The sequence below is a fragment of the Erinaceus europaeus genome, chromosome 1 (genome assembly GCF_950295315.1).
Source record: "Erinaceus europaeus chromosome 1, mEriEur2.1, whole genome shotgun sequence".
Taxonomy (NCBI): domain Eukaryota; kingdom Metazoa; phylum Chordata; class Mammalia; order Eulipotyphla; family Erinaceidae; genus Erinaceus; species Erinaceus europaeus.
Genome location: NC_080162.1, coordinates 89,488,273 through 89,510,654, shown reverse-complemented (window position 1 = coordinate 89,510,654; position 22,382 = coordinate 89,488,273). Strand labels below are relative to the sequence as shown.

The following is a 22,382-nucleotide window of genomic DNA, read 5'->3' as shown; positions in this document are numbered from 1 at the left end:
CACCCATGTCCAACGGAGAAACAATTACAGAGTCCTGACCTCCCACCTTCTGCACCCCATAATGATCCTAGGTCTATACGCTCAGAGGGATAAAGAATAGTAAACACTCCAATGGAAGGGATGGGATACAGAACTCTGGTGGTGGGAATTGTATGGAATTGTACCCTTCTTAGTCTACAATCCTGTCAATCATTATTAAATTTTAAAAAAGTGCAGGAAGACTGAATTCAATTGTCAATTTTTTTAAATTTATGTATTTTCCCTTTTGTTGCCCTTGTTGTTTTTCATTGTTGTTGCAGTTATTATTGTTGTTGTTATTGATGTTGTTGTTAGATAGGACAGAGAGAAATGTAGAGAGAAGGGGAAGACAGAGGGGGAGAGAGAGACACCTGCAGACCTGCTTCGCCGCCTGTGAACTGACCCCCCTGCAGGTGAGGAGCCAGGGGCTTGAACCAGTCCTTGCACTTTGCGCCACGTGTGCTTAATCCAAAACTTTTTTTTTAAGATCTCAATTATACTTCAAATTATACGAGATTCACCTTGGTCATAGAAATGTTGTCCATCCTATTCTGTTGTCTACCCCTACACACCCACCACAAATTATACTTAGGTTTGCTTTGTTGACTTTCCCTCTATATTATGTTATGTAGTAAGTAACAGAACAGTCTATCTACTTGTCTCCTTGGCTAGAGCAGGAACAGCAGCCTTACTGTGCTTTGCACTGTGAAAGTCCAGCCACTTTTAATACCACACATTTCCTGGAGGATGTGTTAACCTACACTCTTATTCCAGTGTCTTTTAGTTAGAAGTCTTTGGCTATGAACAACAAAACACAACTCTGGAAAACTTGAGCAAAAGATGATAGGTACCAGTTAGGATTAAAGTAAAATGACCCTGCCAGGGGCTCCAAGAGGTGGCTCAGCAGGTAGAGTGCATGCCTTATCACATTTGAGACTCTGGGTTCAATCCTGGAAGCACATGAGAGCAACAAGGGAACTCCATGGATGGTAGAGCAGTACTTTGCTGTCTTCCCCTTTTTCCCACCTCCCTCCCTCTGAGAAAGGTGAACATACCATGAATTCACTCGTGTGGTAGGTACATGAGGAATCAGATTATTTAACTAAAACAAACCTCTTAGACTGTGAAACCAAAGCAGTGGCTGGCTAGTGCTAATCTGGGGAAGCTGAGGGTAATCTGGTAAAAGAGCTGTTAGAACACCAACTGGTTTGCCTGAAGCCTCTGCCCCCCTCCCACCATCTCCCTCACATAGTAAATAAATCTTTAAAAAAGTAAATAGTTTAAAAATCAGGGAGAGGGAGTCGAGTGGTAGCACAGCGGGTTAGGTGCAGGTGGCGCAAAGTGCAAGGACCAGCGTAAGGATCCTGGTTCGAGCCCCCAGCTCCCCACCTGCAGGGGAGTCGCTTCACAAATGGTGAAGCAGGTCTGCAGGTGTCTTATCTTTCTCTGCCCCTCTGTCTTCCCCTCTCTCCATTTCTCTCTCCCTCTCTGTCTTCCCCTCCTTTTTCCATTTCTCTCTGTCCTATCCAACATCAATAATAACTACAAAAAAGGAATATTTTTTAAAATCAGGTAAAAAGGGTCAAAGTAGAATTGAACTTTTAGTGGTCAACTTAATGTATTATAATAGACTTTGATAGGTCATATGAAATCTGTTATGGTCCAATGTCACTTCAATAAAAATAAAGTATAAGTTTGCTCATGCCAGTTCCCTGCATAAGACCTTCTGGTGGTTTTCCATCTCAGCAGAAGTAACACTCCAAAGCCTCATTCACATGGACTGTGCTGACTTGCAAGCTCTTGTCTTTAATCCCCTCTCTGACCTCACTTTCTACTTGTGCATGTACTCTTTTCCAGGGATAGCAACTATGCTTCCAATAGGCCTGTGCTCTTGCCGTCTCCTCAGGTTGCAATGCATGTCACTCATTCCTTCCACCTGGCTTTTTAAATTTTATTAGTGATTTAATAGTTTAATAGATAAAATTAAAAGAGATTTATAATACCACACCATTTCCACCTGCAGCTAGAATTCTTTCTCTTTCTTTTTGCCTTTCTTTTTCTTTCCTTTTCTTTTCTTTTCGCCTCCAGGATTATTGCTGGGGCTTGGTGCCTGCACTACAAATCCACTGCTCCTAGAGGCTACTTTTTCCCTTTTGTTGCCCTTGTTTATCATTATGTTATTGTTAATGCTGTCGTTGTTGTTGGGTAGGACAGAGATAAATCAAGAGAGGAGAGAAAGGGAGGAGAGAAAAACACCTGAAGACCTGCTTCACCGCCAGTGAAGTGACCCCCCTCAGGTGGGGAGCAGGGGGCTCAACCGGGATCCCCACACCTGTCCATGCACTTCACACCATGTGCGCTTAATCTGATGTGCTACCACCCAGCCCCCAAGTTCTGTGTTTTTATCCCCCTCTGGCAGAAACTGCAGGAGTTCTCCCAAGGTCACAAGGTATGGTCTGACTTTATATTTATAAATTTTGCCCATTTTCATTCACTTTTATGCCTTCTCTTCCATTCTAAGTCATGCCCACACTTATTACTACTTCTGAGTGCCCTTCCCTTTTCCTCTTCTCTCTCAGATAAATGAACCAGTGTCTGGTTTCCTCTGGTGTCTTCCAGGATTTTAAGTGATGGTAAAGAACAAGATTCCTGGTAACAAACAGTTCAGGTCCTAGTAGAGTTGGAGTTCAGAACCCTCTGGTTATCTCCTCCTAACATTTTTCCCCTCTAGGAGTATTCTACCTAGCTTCTTGTCATTCAGGTCTTATTTCAAAGTCATCTCTTCAGAGGTCTGTCAAGAACATTCTCTAAAGCTGCTTCTCCCAACACACCTACACACACACACACACACACACACACACCCTTTTTCTTCTTTCCTCCTATTTTCTTTCTCGCTCTTTCCTCTCCACTCCCACCCCCACCCTTTCACCATAGCACTGATAAGCTCTGGCTTCTTTTGGTGGTGCTGAGAATTGAATCTGGGACCTTTGGTACCTTGGGCATGAATATCTGCTTGCATAACCATTATGCTATCTCCTCAGCCCTTTCATTTTCTTTTTTTTTTTTCCCCCTCCAGGGTTATTGCTGGGCTCGGTGCCTGCATCATGAATCCACTGCTCCTGGAGGCCATTTTTCCCCCCTTTTTGTTGTAGCCTTGTTGTGGTTATTATTATTGCCATTGTTAATGTTGTTCATTGTTGAATAGGACAGAGAAATGGAGAGAGGAGGGGAAGACAGAGGGGGAGAGAAAGAGAGACACCTGCAGACCTGCTTCACCGCCTGTAATGCGAGTCCCCTACAGGTGGGGAGCCGGGGGCTCAAACCAGGATCCTTACGCCGGTCCCTGCGCTTTGCGCCACATGCGCTTAACCCACTGCGCCACTGCCCGACCCCCAGCCTTTTCATTTTCTTTAGAGCACTCCATTCTCTCAGTCATTTATTTTGTTTTCATGTTACATGGACTCATTGTGACTATGATAGCTACAAATCTAAGCCGATATTGGTATGTTGTTTTGTATTACTGACTCAAACATTGAAGAAGTGATTTTCTGAATTGGAGACTAACTCTTTAAGTAAAGATCTGAACAAGACAAACTACAAGTGTCTTTTCATTTTTATATAGTTTATTCTTGGAAAATGTAATATCCAGCTATCTGTCCAGTCATCCATCCATTTAATTGTTGCTTGGAGAAGAAATAAAGAAAAATACCCACGTCCAACAGAGAAGCAGTTACAGAAGGCAGAAGTCCCACCTTCGGCACCCCAAAAAGAATTTTGGTCCATACTCCCAAAGGGGGAGAAATGTTAGGAGAAGATGACCAGAGGACTCTGAACTCCAATTCCATCAGGACCTGGAGAGAGAAGAGGAAAAGAGGAAGGGCACTCAGAAGTAGAATAGATGTGGGTCTGACTTGGAAGGGAAGAGAGGGGAGGACCATAGAGGAAAAAGAAAAGGCCAAATATATATATATGCAAATATATTAAATAATTATGCAAATAATTATAAAAAATATAGTCAACCCATATCTACAACCTTGGGAGAACTACGGTAGCTTCTAATGGAAAGAATGGGGATAAAGAACTCTGGTGGTGGGAATGGTAAGGAATTAATTATTCCCGTTATCTTACAATTTTGTAAGTCAATACTGTCACTAATAAATTTTTTTAAAAAGGAAAAACAGAAAAATTGGAATCTAGAATGAACATACTATGGGCTCAGTATTATGAGCATGTACCACAAATATTACCCAGGTCATATTTGGAGGATCTTGTTAAAAAAAAAAAAAAAAAAAGACAACCTATGGTAGAAAGGACAGTTTATTTAAAACAAAGGAGACAGGGTATAGGAAGAAAGAAGGAAGGAGAAGGACAATTTTAACATAACAGCACACAGGAGGCTTTTTTTTTTTTTTTTAAAGGCAATGGAGAAACCTATGTATCACACATATACAAACTGCTGACCTCAACTGATTATTTACATCCAAACCTTATAAAATAGCATTTCAAGTCAGCACTTAAGCCAGTGTGTTACTCGTTTTTGTTACAAAAAGTTAAAGCTACAAACTTCACATTTTTAAGTTGTACATTTGCAACAGCATTTAAGCTTTTTTTGTTTTTTCCAAGTTGGTCCAAGTGTAAGCTGGTGGAAGAATTTTTTTTTCTCAAACACAACAAAGAACATAGATTCAAAGACAATGACTATAATCCTGATGAAAAAAACAAACTGCTGAAGAAAGAATAGGGTAGGAAGGTGGGAACTGGGCAGGAACAATTTTACAGTAAGGAGCTGCAATCTTTAGAGGTAATATGGTATACTAGAAAGGGCACTGCAATAAGAATCACAAGAACCGATTTTGAATCCTGGCCCTGCCATATTCTAGCTATGTGACTGAGCTGCAGACCTTTTACTTGAGTCTCAGCTTCTTTATCTGTAAAATAAGGACAATAATACCTACATCACCCAGAGCTACTGAGTCTTAATTGGTTATTCACATTTGTATTCTTGAGAGAGTTTGATGCTGTATTGTAAAAGGAATTTGTCCATTTAAGTTGTTGAATTTATTAACACAAAACTGTTCAGAATATTGTTAATAGCCTTTTAATATCTGTAGGATCTATAATGATGTCACCATTCTCATTCTTGTTAAGAACTACTGAATTTTAAATGGGTTAAATTTCTGACATTCGGTAGGTGCCAAATAAATGTTTACTGGATCAGAATCTATAGTCACAAGGAATCAAGATTATAGTTTTTAATTTTTCAGAGTACTCATTATTTCTTTGTCTCTGTATGTATGTATATATATCTCTCTCCAATTTTCCAAATATTCATTCACTCATCTAATTATTACTTGAAAAAAAGGGAAAAGACAAGAGAAAAATGGAAATTTACTTCAAAATTAGCAATGAGGAAGCAATGAAAGTATTCCTATACTATCTGAAATTTTAAAAAGACATTGTTAGATGTGGATCATCATTTCTTAGAAGGAGAGAACAAGTAATTGCTTAAGAAATTCCTGGAAACTTGAGTCACAAATACTCAGCAATGACTGAAGCTTAGGGCTCAATGAAAACAAGCTAACCTATCTTAAATTTAGTATTCAAGGAAAGGAAATGATTAGGACTTGTTTCTCTGTCTTTCTATCACTAGAAAAAAGGAACAGCTTGTCAGGAAGTATATCTGATCCAGAAGAAATTGACTTGAGAGCAGTGCACTCTGTTGGACTATCATATGGGGTGCACACGCAGCTGAAACAAAATAAACTTCACATCAGGGTTCATGACCCAAGAATATTTAAAAGGTAAAATTGAAATTTATTTTACTAAAAGCTCTAACTTTGGAAGAGATAAAGGGAGCATTGCCCTCTTGTTTGATCAAGTGTAAAGTCTTTTTAAAAGAGAAAGACTGAGGGGGCTGGGTGGTGGCACACCTGGTTGAGCGCATATATTACAGTGTGCAAGGACTCAGATTTGAGCCCCCGCTCTCCACCTGCAGGGGGAAAGCTTTGCAAGTGTTGAAGCAGTGCTGCAGGTGTCTTTCTGCCTCTCTTCCTATCTATAACCTCCCTTCCCTCTCGATTTCTGGCTTTCTCTTATCAAAATAAATAAAGATAATAATAAATTTTTTTTTTTAAAAAAGAGACTGAGGCAAGATTGTTCACCAATATGACAGATAATGTGGAGGTAATATATGTCCAATGCTTTGACATTTAAAACCCACTTAGCTGTCAGAGTTGCCTGTCAATTCATCTGTTTCCCAAACTAAAAATGACAGTTACTTTAGCTTGTGCAAGAAAAGGTGGTCACTTCATTTTTAAAAATACTTGTGATTTTCCTCTTCCTGGTAAATATTGGTCCCGTGTGGTGGTATGATGAGAACTATCTCTACCACTAGTTGTACCCTCTTGTTAAAGGACTCCCTCGCCAAGAAAAAACAAAAAAAAAAAAAAAAAAAAAAACAGCCCTATTTCTTCATCTGTGAAATAAGGATAAAGTATATAGTCCACAGAATTAATGTGAAGTTTGGAGCTGACATATATAAAGAATCTCATAGCTCAGTGCCTGGCACCTGAGTAATCAACAAATGCTAGCTGCCATGTATTACTGTAGCAGGACCTTAAATTTCCTCTTCCCTTCTGTATTTGTCACACAGCTGCTTAACTGGCCAAGTCCTGCAGACAAGCAACTACCTCTTACATTTTTAAAAAACTTGCTTTAATTGTAAAGAACAGAATCTTACCACAGCAGAGAAATGTTCCCTGCTTCTCCATTGATCCCCAGGTTTGGGGAACAAAAACAATTTAGGAGTCAAATTACAGTATCCATGGGTACAACCTAGTCACAGCTTCCCTACAAGAGGGGATGGGCTGTTAGAAAATAAAAAGGCATTTGTCTTTCTCAACCGTCTGCTTCTTGGTTGGCTGACTAGAGGGCATGTTCCTCTGAGTGCTGTCTTCTGCAAAGCCCTCTGACCAGCTTTAGGTCCTAAATCTCCTGCATCCACCAGGTGCTACAGAGCTCATGTGATGTCTGACACAAAATGATCTGGTTGTCCTCAGGACTCTCTTCATAGCTAGTCACTTGCCAAAGAGAAAGCAGCAAGAGCATCCAACAGTTTTTCGTTTGTTTGTTTTAACAATTTAACCAAAAGTAAGTCAAATTTTCTTTCATTAGAGAATGGGTTTCTTGGTTCAGTGAACTGGAAGTGAAGAACCTCATGGTCTAGTCTCAGTCTTACTCTAACTTGCTCTGTGATCTTGGCCCTGTGACCTCTTTCTCTAAACCTCAGCCAGACCAGATGTCTGCAGTCCCTTCCAGCCCTGGCATCATTCTATGTGTCTGGGTTGAGTCTCCTGGAGAACAAACTTTAGTCTGGTATTCATGTATCCTTTCCAGGCCCCTTAGCAGTAAAATGAGAAAAATAAAAGTCACATATTTGAATGTTAATCACAAAAACAATGCCCTTTACCCGTCTGTTAAGGAATGTAGAGCAAAATGCCCTGACAGTGTGACCTTCACATGAAAATGAGAATTCTGAAAACCCCTTTCCCTTTTGTGGACTGAGCACAGCCCCATGTTTCTGAGAGTTCCTGGTAAGCCTGTCCCATCAGTGGGTCTTGTCTCTTCTTAAGGCACTGGACAGTATCTGTGCTGTGACTTTAGGCAGTTGGGAGAGTGGAGATGGATGAAAGGCATTGAAGCCTCAAAGGCCAATTTGCAAAAGAGGGCTTCAGGCATCTACAGGAATGCAAAAAGTAAACACAAACTCTCAAGGCCTACCCTTGGACATCACCAGTTGTTCCAGAAGCCAGGGTAGATCTACACAAGGCTGGAACCATGGTGAAAGAACTGACCCAAATCTAACTTTTAAATGCAGCCCAGCAAAAGGATGAGGTTGGCTCCTGAGAGTCTAGTGAGCCCAACAGCCTCCTGGTGTCCTCTGCCCTCATGTTCCACAGTACCATAATCTGACACAAAAGAGGCAAACTGTTTAAAACTGTACCTATACAGAGATGCCACTACACTGTGTGGGGCATCTGGTTATAATTTATATATATATGTGCATATTTATATATATATTTAAAAGTCTTCCAGAAAGAACAAATGAAAGCTATTGGGAGAAGAAGGAAAAAAAAAATGACAATGTAAAACTTTCCCAGCTATCACTCAGTTAAGAGTCTCAGTTCCTGGGGTTTAAAACTCTGAGTTTAAAAGCGCCAATGTAAATCCTTTGAAATATACCTGACCAATTCAAACACACACACATCAAGATGGCACACTGGCTGTGGAATCCTTCCCACTGGCGCACATTCCTGAGTTCACAAAGGTGCTGTGGAGAAAGATGGGGCGGAAGCATTGGCTAAGAGACTTGAGCAATCTGGAGTCTACTGCAGGCCTGGGAGGGGAGGTGGCGTGGGGCCCGCCCATCCAGGTCTTGCTCAGAAGTTTTGTTGCCGCCGCTTCTTAGCCTCAATGGCATCCAGGATTGGCTGCCGCTTCGACTGGTACTTCTGCCGGATCTCTTCAATCTCCTGCTCCATCATGGGGTCAAGGGCCATGAGCCTTTTCTGAAGGTCCTCCACTGTCCAGGTCTTGAGCTAGAAAGGAAGGCAAAAGTAAAGTCACAACGGAGCCTGGATCTGTGGCAGGGCAGCAGAGGTGCTCACCCTTCTAGCCACACACGGAAGTGAGAGGAGAGAGAGGGAGGGCACTGTGGTCAGACCAAATTTGGGGTGGAAATGACTGGGCAGTGACAGCTCATTCAAATGAATGATGAAGCGCCAAGCTTTCTGAGACAATTTATCCCTACAAGGGTTCTAAGAGCTAATCTCTTTGTTTTACTGTGCCTTTACTAGGAGCTTAACAGTATTTTCATCTTTTAATTTAGTTAACATAAAATAGCAGTAACTATTTGTATGCCAATTGATAGTTAACTCCTAGTCCATGTCTCACTCTCAAGGTGAGCATCTGGCTAAGTGACCTTTCTCTCTCCGGATACCACACCAGAGAGTATGGATTCTGACTGAGGATCAATTATTTTCCTTCCACCCCTGACTTCCTACACTTCCGGTAGTTGGCACTGTCATCCTAATCACATATACTGGCATTTACTGAGAGTTAATCCTATGCCAGGTATACTCTAAACACTTGATATATATTCTATTATCTACATAAGTCTCTTGTGGATATCAACACAACCCTGAAAAGCAGGGGGAACAGTTGGAAGAAAATCCTAAATTTCTAAGATTTTTTTTTTTCATCATCTAGTAAGGAATAAGGGATTTAATATCTAATTTTTGGTTTCTTTTTTGTTTTTGCCCCCGGGGTCATCACTGGGACTTGGTGCCAACACTAGCAATCCATGGCTCTTGGAGGCCATTTTTTTCCATTTTATTGGATAGGACTGAGAGAAATTGAGAGAGGAAGGAGAGACAGAGAGGGAGAGAGACACCTGCAAACCTGTTTCACCACTTGTGAAGCATCCTTCCTGCACGTGGAGAGTGGGAGCACCAACCTGGATCCTTCCGCCCAGCCCCTGACTAAATATCTAAATTAATCACAAAAACTAGCACTTATATAGTGTGGTTTTTTTACTGGAGCTCAGCAGTACTCATGCTCAACCTTATGTCTGCAGCTGCTGAGTAAGTGGCTTCATTTCCATCTGTACAGTGTTCACTGAACCCAGGCAAGGCCAGTCCTGGCTGGCAGGGTTAGGAATGAAAGGCGACCTTGTCTGACCAGTTTAATAAGTGCAGTGATTCAAGAACTCAAAGACTCACTCGAACCTAACAAGAGATTTACTGAACCATCATCTCCTTCAGCCCTTCCTGAGGCCTCAGCAGGGAAATGGCAGAGGAAGGTGGATGAAGGAGCCCCTTTCTGTCCACCTTCTTTTTACAGGGTGGGGAGTGAACACATGTGAAGTGCTACAGTGGCCTCCCTAAATATGGTTTAATGACCTGTCACCACAGGAATTTTCCTTAGCCATTTCAGGGAGGCTGTCTGAGAAGTGAGAAAAGCCTAACAGTTCACGACGAAAGGCTCTTTGTAAAGCAAGAATGGAAAGACTTGAGTTGGAGGAAATGCTGTAAAGTTTGGCAGAGAAAAATACATCCTTTTTTTTTTTTTTACTTTCCCTCGAGCCTACCATCACAAACGTTGGTGTTCTTGGCTCAGGGCCATCCCAAAGAGTGATGGCTGCCTAGTCCTTAACTTTCTCAGTTCCTTCAAATCAAGCCTACCACAAACCCAATACTGAATGATATTGATGATTATGGACTTAATCTAGCACAGATCCTAACCTCTTTGCACCTGTTCTCTCCTTTGGCAGAGACAGCACTAAGTTCCTCCATCCTTGGGCTGTGATGAGGATTAGATAAGATAAATGGGACCAATCGCAAGCACTCTAGTTTTTATTTATTTTTCCTTTTGTTGCCCTTGTTGTTCTTTATTGTTGTTGTAGTTATTGATGTCGTCATTGTTACATATGACAGAGAGAAATGGAGAGAGGGAAAGACAGAGAGGGGGAGAGAAAGATAGACACCTGCAGACCTGCTTCAACACCTGTGAAGGGACTCCCCTGCAGGTGAGGAACTGGGGGCTCAAACCGGGATCCTTAAGCCGGTCCTTGCGCTTCGCGCCACTTGCACCCGCTGCGCTACCGCCTAACTCCCAAGCAGTTTTATCTCAGGCTTTTATCTCAGGCTAATTTACTTGTCAAAAGGCATTTGGGTCTTAAGTTACAGCTGATTTAATAGAACACGTTCAGCCAGTTACTGCTAATAATTTGGTCACAGTCAAATATGAATTTTTCTGAAAAAATTCAAAAACTAGAATTATGGAGCCGAGCATAACATTTCATCTTCCTAGCTTTTGGTAGCATAAATAAATTTCAAATAGATATCTTAAAATATCTGTGGTGCTGCCATTTTGTTATAACCAGGATCCTGGAAGAACAAATTCTCAAACCAGTCTGGTAATAGCTGGAACTGTTCTCATTAACTAAAGGAATGATCTACCCTCTACCCTCAGGATTTAAACACCCTCCCTTTACTGTGATTCCCATATTTGTATCTCTACACTAGAAATTTCCTCTGCTTTCCATACTCACACATTAGATTAATTCATATTTCAGCCCCTGGTCACCACGTGGAAATCTGCAGTTTCACATGTCCTTGTTAGAGCTTGAGTCCCACCCCTTCCTCACCCCCAAACTTCTTAATCTTCAGTCTCCCCTACCTCAGGAATGGGACCACCACCCTCTCAGGTGCTCAAAAAAATTCAGGCTCACCAGTCTCAACATCTCTGGCCCCACCGTCCTCCTCCAACTTCATTACCTGCCAGTCTACCCCACTGCTCTGAATCCTCTAACCACACTAAATTTTAGATCCACGAACAAAAAGCTACACTTTCTCTGTTTCAAGAGTCTACAGTTAGTGATTTTTCTGCCCAGATGGTTCTTCCTCAGTTCTTCCTTAGTTAGGCCTTAGCTCAGATGATCAATTCCTCAATCTGAATGAGCTTTCTCTGACCATTTTACCCAGAGGGGCTGCCTCCTCTCCAGTATTCTCTATCTTAGGTCCTATTTTATTCCTGCAAAACAAATAGCATCTTGCATTGATTCTTATTTTTCCTGGTTACTAGGGTGAAAGTTCTGAGGGCAGCAGTTTTGTCTTGTTTACTGTGCTAAGCAAAACAGAGGTTGAAAGAATTACCAGTCAAAAATAATAGAAGTTACAGGAACCAAGGGAATAGGTTCCCTGGGTGCCATTAAGGTTCTACGGGGATTCAGCACAGCAAAGGAATCCTGCCCCAATAGAGCTTACACAATTAAAAGTGATTCTTTTTATTTTAACTTGCTTTTTATTGCCGCCAGGGTTATTGCTGGGGCTTGTGACTGCAAGACATATCCACTGCTTCCAGCAGCCATGTTCTTTCTTTTTTTACTTGATAGGACAAAAAGAAATTGAAAAGGGAGAGGGAGATAGAGAAGAAAAAAGACAGACACATGTACCACTCCTTCACTGCTTGTGAAACTTCCTCCCTGTAGGTGGGTACTGGGGGCTTGAACCCAGGTCCTTCTGCATGGTAATGTGTGAGCTCGACCAGGTGTACCACCACCCGGCCCCTAAAGGTGACTCTTTTGAAATCAAAGGGAGTTTTTGTTTACTAGATTCAAATCTATTTTATACTGATACGAACACATCTTGGGTTAGTTTCAATTTTTCATTTAGACATAAAAGAACTTTCTATGACGGGAAATATATTTTGAGATAAGTAGAGCACCTTTGAAGAATACAGGTAAGAAGATAAATCACACACAGGGAACACAGTCAATAAGAATGTTGGCTGATATTGGGGAAGAAAAAAAAGGAAGAGGAGGAGAAGGAGCAAGTGGAGAAAGAAAGGGAGAAGGAGGAATATAGTTTAAAAGAATGAGGTAATCAAAAGAATGAGAAGTGATCCTTCTGAGTAAAACTAAACCCAGAGCCACAGACTCAGGACTAAAGGTGGGTTGTGCTAAAGGAAACTGACCAACCACAGGGGTCTGGGGTGCTCATGCAGAGGTCACGGAAGGAGAGACTAAAAGAAGCCTCTTAATCATGGTTATTTAGAACGTTCTGACCTGCTGGATGCTAATCAACACATCATCCATCTTGGGTAAATAAAAAAGGATGGGATCCAAGTCTCACAGACAGCACTGATGCTTTGAGATTGATTTCGCTCACGACTGTCTAATAAAAGCCTACATTTCACTTGCTTTTGTTGCTTTTTACCCAGTCTGACGATGTCCATGGATGTCTGAGCAAATCAAAGCAACAACTTAGGTGCGGAGGAAATTTCTCTTAAAAAATGTGGTCTTGGGAGTCGGGCGGTGGCGCAGTGGGATAAGCGCACGTGGCGCAAAGCGCAGGGACCAGCGTAAGGATCCCGGTTCGAGCCCCCGGCTCCCTACCTGCAGGGGAGTCGCTTCACGGGCGGTGAAGCAGGTCTGCAGGTGTCTATCTTTCTCTCCCCTCTCTCTCTGTCTTCCCCTCCTCTCTCCATTTCTCTCTGTCCTATCCAACAACAAAGCAATGTCAACAATGGCAATAGTAACTGCAACGAGGCTGCAACAAATAGGGCAACAAAAAGGGGGAAAAATGGCCTCCAGGAGAGGTGGATTCATGGTGCAGGCACCGAGCCCAGCAATAACCCTGGAGGAACAAAAAAAAAAATGTGGTCTTGGGGTTCGGGTGGTAGCACAGTGGGTTAAGTGTACATGATGCAAAGCGCAAGGACTGGCGTAAGGTTTGAGACCCCGGTTCCCCACCTGCAGGGAGGTCGCTTCACAAGTGGTGAAGCAGGTCTGCAGGTGTCTATCTTTCTCTCCTCCTCTCTGCCTTCCACTTCACTCTCCAGTTCTCTCTGTCCTATTCAACAACGACATCAATAATAACAACAACAATAATAACCACAACAACGATAAAAAAACCAGGGCAACAAAAGGGGAAAAATAGCCTCCAGGAGCAGTGGATTCATAATGCATGTACCGAGCCCCAGCAATAACCCTAGAGGCAAAAAAAAAAAAAAAAAGATATGGTCTCACCATTTTCTCAGACAATAGTTCTATCCAACTTCATGCTACATAGCAAACTCAAGTAAAAACTACCATAGTCGTGGGCCCCTAGAAACATGCCTAAAATGGACTTCCAAGCTTTCTTCCACTCTAAGATCCCTAGTCTCATCTGCTCTGTTCCTAATTTTTGGTTCCTGTTCATTAACCATTTAGTCTTACTGTATATCTTGCCACCTTCCAGACACCAAGTTGCAGATACTACCATGATTCCATCCTGACTTCTCCAATGTGTCCTGGAACCTCACCTCTCCAGAGGTCTACCCCACTAGAGAAAGATAGAAACAGGCTGGGGGTATGTGCCAACCTGCCAACACCCAAATCCAGCAGAGAAGCAATTACAGAAGCCAGAACTCCTTCCTTCAGTACTCCAAATACAACTTTGATCCATACTTTCTTCAGTACCCCAAATACAATTTTGATCCATACTCCCAGTGGGGGAGAAGTGATAGGAGGGAGAGGATAAGAGGGCTCTGAACTCCAGCTCCATTAGGTCCCAGAGAGAAAGGACAAAAGGGGAGAGATATTTGGATGTAGTAACAAGGTTATGTGTGGATTGGAGGGGAAGAGAGGATTAGACCTGGAAGAAAAGGGGACAATTATGTACAAATGTAGACAGGTAATTGTAGAGATGACAGTTAACCCATATCTGCAACCTTGGGAGAACCGTGGTGGTTTGCAATGGAGGGACTTGGGATTCAGAACTCTGGTGGTGGGAATGGGTGTGGAATGATAACCCTGTTGGCATGTAATTTTGTAAGTCAATATTGTATTGCTAATAAAAAAGGGGGGAGCTGGGAAGACAGCATAATCGTTATGCAAAAGACTTTCATGCTTGAGACTCTGAGGTTTCCGGTTCAATCCCCACACCACCATAAGCCAGAGCTGAGCAGTGGTCTCAGAAAGAAAGAAAGAAAGAAAGAAAAAGAAAGAAAGAAAGGAAGGAAGGAAGGAAGGAAGGAAGGAAGGAAGGAAGGAAGGAAGGAAGGAAGGAAGAAAGAAAGAAAGAAAGAAAAAAGAGAGAGACTGTTTTAAAAATATAAACAGTAGCTGCTGTTTCACTAGGAAGTAAGTTTGATGCGCTCACAATATGGTGCAAGACACATGACACGCACACAGAGGTGTCTCTAGTGAACTCTGTGTGAGAAATCCTGAGTCAGAGGAAAATGGCTCGCTTCCTCTGGGACAGACCGCAGCTAAATTCAGCATTAGTATAAATACAGAAAGCTGATGGGAACTGTTTTCTTCTTAATCTCAGTTATTTGGGAAGTCTGAATTATACCTTATCATTGTCAGTTGCACAACTGGTACACAGAACAATTGAGAAGACTCAGCTAATGTTTCATCACATAAGAATTTCACTGATGGGGCCAGGTGGTGGCACACCCAGTTGAGCACACACGTCACACAGTGCACAAGGACCCAGGTTCAAGCCCCTGGTCCCCACCTGCAGGGGGAAAGCTTTGTGAGTGTTGAAGCAGTGCTGCAGGTGTCTCTCTGTCTCCCTTCCTCTCTATTTCCCCCTTTTCTCTCAATTTCTTACTGACTATATCCAATAAATAAAGATAATTAAAAAATGGTTTTTTTAAAAAAAAAAGAATTTCACTGACAGACTTTTTTTGAATCAGTAGAGTCAAGCTAAGCTAAACATATTAGAAAAGTAAAGAGCTTTATTTTGCCTTGACAACAAGGTACAAAGTTAACAAACAAGCCTAGTCCATATCCAAAGGAGTGGGCTTACTACTATTTCAAAGTTCTGCTCCTCTACTCTAGAAACTCTCATCTCAGAGGCCTACTAATGCAAATGGTGCCTTGAAAAATCATTAAAGAGAGGTTAGGGAGATAGCTTAACTGGAAGATCATAAAATTTCATACCTGAAGCTCCCAGCTCAATCCCTAGCACCAAATGTGCCAGAATAGTGGGCTGGGGAGATAGTATAATGACTATGCAAAAAGAATTTCAATGAACCTGAGGCTCCAGATGTCCCAGGTTCAGTCCTCAACACCACTATAAGCTAGAACTGAGCAGTGCTCTGGTAAAGTAACATAACATAACATAACATAACATAACATAACATAACATAACATAACATAACATAACATAACATAACATAACTAGAATGGTGCTCTGACATCTCTCTTCTTGCTTCTCATATCTGGCTCATGAGTACGCTCTCTGTCTCTCTCTCTTTTTTATGTAGTGAATAAAATAAATCTTTAAAAAACACATCAACGAGTAGCCTGTCAGAACCTGTAAATGCAAACTTCAGTCTTCACACACTATACCCACTCACAGAGAAAGATTGGAGGAGAGAGAGGAAGAACCAGACATCACTCTGGTACATGTGCTGTTGGGGATCAAACTCAAGACCTCATGCTTGAGAGTCCAAGCTTGAGAGTGCTGTGTCTCATGAACAGAAGACTGTACACCTCAAACACGCCATCCCTTCTGGACAGGTGTGTCCAGAAGGGATGTCGTATTCACTGCGCTACCTCCCGGACCACCATTTTTATTTTATTGCATTTTTAAACTAACTTTCTAGCGACCAGTGTTGAAGGTATAGAGTAATATGTTGATGGCTTCATTCAACTTTCTAGTTTCTATTATGCTTCCTTGTCATCTTGCTAAACCCAAGGTGTTTTCTGTCCTCATTCTTGACCATAATAAAACATTACCTGTTTGGGGTATCAACTTGGCACACCTGTCCAGAAGGGATGGCGTGTTTGAGGTGTACAGTCTTCTGTTCATGAGACACAGCACTCTCAAGCATGACTCTCAAGCATGAGGTCTTGAGTTTGATCCCCAACAGCACATGTACCAGAGTGATGTCTGGTTCTTTCTCTCTCTCCTCCAATCTTTCTCATTAATAAATAAATAAATAAAATATTAAAAAAAGGAAAGAAAAGAATGATGTCAAAAGGCCTTTAAGGGAATAATTTAGTTCTACTACAGATATTTGCCCTTTCTTAAAGTGAACCTGGCTCTCTAGGAGTGGACTCTATCTAGATAGGTGAGAGATGACTCTAATAAAGTAAGGCAGAAGTAATCTCTTAGCAGATGACTGAGAAGACAGTCAAGCAGAAAATAAGGAAGTCTACAATCAAATCACAATCTGCATGGATGAAGTAAGCACTAGATCATCTGATTTCAAAAGACCTTGCTCCTTAAATGAAGCTTGTGAAAACTTTAATGAAAGGTGTCCTCTGATTCAATTTGTAATCATAATAAATCATGCTTTCATCAATCTTTCTATAACACTTTCCTAATGTTTCTTCAATAAGACAAGTTGCAAAGTCACTGTCAATTAATAATCATTTCACTCCCACTTTGAATTTATGATTATTTCATTGTTCCCAAAGACTAATTTTATTTACTACATATAACAGTGTTTCACATGAAGCAGAGAAAGACAAGCCAGAACACCACTCCAGTATATGTGCTGCCAGGGATCAAATTGGGAACCTCAGGCATGAGAGAGAGCCTGACACTCTACCAGTTGGCCTACTCCCCCAATCAATATGATTATTTCAAATCAATACATAGAATTGTTATACTAACCAAAAAGAAGACAGAACATGTATGAAAATATTAAGAAGAACGGAAAGTATCATGTAAAGCAAAGAAATATGGGGTGGGGGTAGATAGCATAACGGTTATGCAAAGAGGCTCTCATGCTTGAGGCTCCAAAGTCTCAGGTTCAATCCCCTGTACCACCATAAACAAGAGCTAAGCAGTGCTTTGGTTAAAAAAAAGGGGGGGGGGCTAGGCGGTAGCGCAACAGGTTAAGCACACATGGCACAAAGTGCAAGGACCAGCGTAAGGATCCCGGTTCTAGCCCCGGCTCCCCACTTGCAGAGGGGTCACTTCACAAAACAGTGAAGCACGTCTGTAGGTGTCTATCTTTCTCTTCCCTTCCTCTCTTGATTTCTCTCTGTCCTATCCAACAAGACAATAACAACAACAATAATAACCACAACGACGATAAACAACAAGGGCAACAAAAAGGAAAAAAATAGCCACCAGGAGCAGTGGATTCGTGGTGCAGGCACTGGGCCCCAGCAATAACACTGAAGGTAAATTAATTAATTAATTAATTAAAAAGAAATATGGCTCCAAGTGGGCATGGTAATGTAATGACAAAAGTTTTGATGGGAAGATTAGCCTCAATCTACTTGAAGATTGTATGCAGAAAGCCTCCTACCAAAGAGGTCTTCAGTACATAGCAAATGTGCTTGTGTATGTGTGTGAATGCTATGATTTGATAAATGATATGAACAAAATAAGAATTTTTTTCCTTCAGTTAATGAAGCTTTACTATAAAACAAATTATATTACTTGCATACTGTTAGTTATTTCTTATTTATGAAGATTACCCTTAAACTCACGTGACAAAATAAAATTTCAAAGTAGCTAGGGATTTATCCCAGCTCTGTTCTGGCACAAACTTTCACCACTAACTTTGAAAACCACCCTGCATCTGCTTTTTGTTTTGTTTTTTGTTCTGTAATTTTCATAATGACCTATGGCACAGGTATTAAGACTCCGGCACTCCCTCCCCCCAATCATGATACTGGTCTTCCATAGGAAGAACCCATAGAAACTTTCACACCTCAAATGACAAATCATACTGGATCTCAAGAAGGACTGCTTCTAGCATTCTAATTTGACTTTCATTACAAGCACATAATGAATACCTGCTCTGTGCTTGACACTCGTGTGAGCCCTGGATAGGGAAGGAGCAAGGATAATAAAGGACGAGCAAGAGTGCATATGAGACCAAAAATATCTGCTGTGGTCTTCACATAAGAGAAGCTAAGTTAAGTAAGTCATGGGGAGCTGGGTGGTGGTGTAGCAGGTTAAGCGCACATGGCGGAAAGTGCATGGACTGGCACCAGGATCCTGGTTTGAGCTCCTGGCTCCCCACCTGCAGGGGAGTCGCTTCACAGGTGGTGAAGAAGGTCTGCAGGTGTCTATCTTTCTCTCCCTCCTCTGTCTTCCCCTCCTCTCTCCATTTCTCTCTGTCCTATCCAACAACAGCGACAGCAATAGTACCAATAATAACAACAACAATGATAAACAAGGGCCACAAAAAGGAAAAAATTAAAAATTAAAAAAAAATTAAAAAGTAAAAATAAGTCATGAAAACATGCTACCATTAAGGCATTCCTGAGAATCTAATGATTGCTAACATAAATAAAGCTATTATAATTGAGTTCTATGTGATAGGCACTATGCTCAGCACTGTCATGTGCATTATGTCATGTGGTCCTCAGAACAGTCCACTTGTGAAGCTGTCTCCCTGCAGGTGGAGACTGGGGGCTCAAACCCAGTCTTTGGACATTTCAACATGTGCATTCAACCAGGTGTGCCACCACCCGGCCCCACTACCTTTACTTTGTACTAAAGTGACAGCTATATAGGAGTAGGGACTACATCTACTATATTTTTCAGAGAGTTAGGTCAGCAGAAAAGAGTTCACAATAAATATTTAACAGACAAATATATTCTTAATCCTTATGTCTTCTTTACTTGACTTTTTACTAGGTCTCCTCAATTGCTAGGAAGGCGGTGGGCTTTTCAGAAGCTTTGAAAATATGTAGTAAGTAAATAAAATAAATAAATAAAAAGAGTACTGTGTAAAGGTTTTAAAATAAAGTTATGTCAACTACTCTAAGCTGACCCAAGCCTGCCAAAATCAAAATGAGAAGCTTATCTAGATCCATGATTGCAATAATTCGGGGGGGGGGGGATAACAATTCACTATAGAGGCCAGGAGACAGCTCACAGGTGAATGCACACCTTGCCCTGGGTTTGAGTCCCAGCACATGGGAGCATCATGGACAACACCAGGAGGAGCTCCATGGAAAGGGGGTGGTGCTCTGGTGTCTTTTCTCTCTGCCTGTCACTCCCTGCCTTTCTCCAAAAAATCTGCCAGGCAGGTTACTTGGTAGAGATAATGCTCTTATACAACATCTGGTGCTACCCTTAAAAAAAAAATCACTTTAGTCTTGGTTGCTTATGATTGTGCTTTACGGAGAGTTCTATTTTTAAAATAATCTCTAAATTGGTTTATAAATTTCATTTAAGGAAACCAAACTGTGAGAGGAAAACTTTCAGGAAGTTAAGAAATACCATCTTCTACAATAACAGCTAATGTTAGAAGGTAGAGTACAAGAATAGAGAAGAATATAATTCTCTTGGTATTTGAAAGCACTAAAGGAAGACATCAAAAATACCATCATTCTTGTGAGGATATTAATCTTTCAGAAGATATAAAAACCTAAAACACCAAGTAGACAAAGTTGTTGATTTAATGTAGCTTAATAATTCAGAAAAAGAGCTAGCTAATCACATAAGAATTCCTGCAAGCTGTACCTCTGTATACTTTCTTGGGATGGAAATTTCCAAGCTAACAAAAAAGCCAGGCCTTTTCTTTCATTTGCCAAATAAAAGCCAAAGAATCCCAAACAAAGCTAAAATACAATTTGATTTCACTTTAAATAACAGAGGAGTCCTTCTGCTGGGAATTCCCATATAATGAAGGGTTAGAGACTTACAACATAAAGCCTCAAAATAAATCATCTCTCGAAGTGCCTGGAGAAAAAAAGAATTCTGCTCAAGAGTAAACAAGCTCTCCCTGCAAGTCTTGTCAGAATCTTTCTACAATGGCCGCCTAGTCTTGGGACCTGAACATCCTGCAATACTGAAAACATAAATTAGGTTAAAACAGAGAGAGAGAGAGAGAGAGAGAGAGAGAGATTGTGACTTTTGATTGTGCCATAAGCACATGACTGCTAAATACAAATTTTTATCTTGTTTTATTTTCCTGATTTAAGGGTGTCTACAAAAGATGAGTTTACGTATTTTTCTATAAAGTTGTTACTATGTATGTAGATACACTGGGACAGTCCTTTATTATTTTTAAGGAGTATGTAAGTGATATGGATAAAAATGTGGCTTAATTTTTGCCAGGGTAATACTTCTCAAATGTACATAAATTAACCAGCCAGGAAAAAAAAAATTCTGTTGAAGATTGTATGTTCTAGTTTTTTGGTTCAGAAAAGATGCTCACAATATTCCTAGCAGTAAATTTATCTAAACTCAGTTAAAAAAAAAAGTGGGAGTCAGGCAGTAGCGCAGTGGGTTAAGCGGAGGTGGCGCAAAGCTCAAGGACAGGCGTAAGGATCCCAGTTCAAGCCCCCGGCTCCCCACCTGCAGGGGAGTGGCTTCACAAGCTTTCTCTCCCCATCTTCCCCTCCTCTCTCCATTTCTCTCTGTCCTATCCAACAACGATGACATGAATAACAACAATAACTACAACAATAAAACAAGGGCAACAAAAGAAAATAAATATTAAAAATATATATATGAGAGAATGCATAGTTAGCAATTTGTCTCTCAGCTCCAAAGGCATTCTTCTACATATGTTCTATCATAAACAATGAAACCTTGTTAAGCACTTCTTTCTCCTTTAAAATATATGTGGTAAGCTTTCTCAGCAGATGGATTGGAGGGGAAGTGAGAGTGGAGGAAGTTCTTCTGAGTATCCAGCACAGGGCAGTCAACAGATATTAAGACAGAGTGAAGTGTAGCCCCATCTGGGTTCAGACTGTGTCTGTGACCCTGCAGTCTCGGCCTGGCCACAACAGGTGAGCAGTCCTGTTGACATGGACACCACAGTCCTGTAGAGCTTCCCCGCTCTGAAGGCCTCCCACCTCTGTTGGTGCCCAGAACCCTTTGCCCATGTCCCTGGCTTTTCACTATGACCTGCTCCTCATCTGTACTCTAGAGGTTCTTACACAACATCTACTATGATACTCATAATCTCAGATATAAAGAAAATTAAGTACATAAGTGCCACCAAAAGCAACAGTACTGAATAGAACGAGTATCCAGACTTAGCTGCTTGCTTCAACCACAAAGACTGAGCATAAGGCTGGCAGTTTACTTAAGCTATGTTACTAAGTGGTTAGAGGCAAGAGACTGTGTCAGCTGCGCCATGGAGGGGAGAGAGAGGAGATCCAGAGTGGAGAGGAAACACAATTCTTTATTCACGCGGGCACCTCAGAGTTGGGTGGGAGGGCAGTGGTTCAGGCCACATGGAGCTAGCCAAAATGGCCGCCTCGCGCAGCAACCTTCCCTGCGTCTAATCACCGAAGTGAAAAGCGGGCAAGAGCGGGGCAAGAGACCAGGGACGGAAGAAGAATGGCTTTATAGGGCAAAAACTGGGAGTGACAAGCCGGGACAGGATTGGTTGGGAAGGGCACTTCAAGAATATCATATTAACTCTCGTGGGAACTGGCACTAGCCTGAGGAGGACAACATGGTGGAACAGGCGATCCGACAATGTCCCAACTCTCACGGGAACTGGCACTAGCCTGAGGGGACATCTGCACAGCAAGACTGGCTTTGTCAGTCAAATGGAAAATTCTTGTAATCCCAACCAATATTCTATAAAGTTTCTATGAGGAAAAAAGAAATCATGCGCAGAAGTTCTAGGGGACAATTTTTAGCTAGAATTAAAAGAAATAATATTGGGGCTGTGGAGACAACATAATGATTCTGCACAAGCCTTTCATGCCTGAGGCTCCAAGGTTCTAAGTTCAACCCCTAGCACCACCATAAAAGAGTTAAGCAGTGCTCTGGTCTTTCTCTCTGTGTCTTTCATTAAAAGTAAGAATTGTTAAAAAGGAGAAGGAGAAGGAGAAGGAAGAGAAGAAGAGGATGAGGAAGTGGAGGAGGAGGAGG

General features: G+C 41.5%; 1 protein-coding gene across 1 annotated transcript in view; it reads right to left on the bottom strand.

Annotated features, from left to right (window-relative positions):
• Window positions 1-4,317: 4,317 nt before the first annotated feature.
• STK4 (serine/threonine kinase 4) overlaps window positions 4,318-22,382 on the bottom strand; it is a 97,347-nt gene continuing 79,282 nt past the window's right edge. The window contains exon 11 of the mRNA XM_007530867.3: window positions 4,318-8,615. Within this exon, the coding sequence (XP_007530929.1) occupies window positions 8,457-8,615 (159 nt within the window). The 3' untranslated portion in view covers window positions 4,318-8,456. The remainder of the gene's footprint in view (window positions 8,616-22,382) is intronic.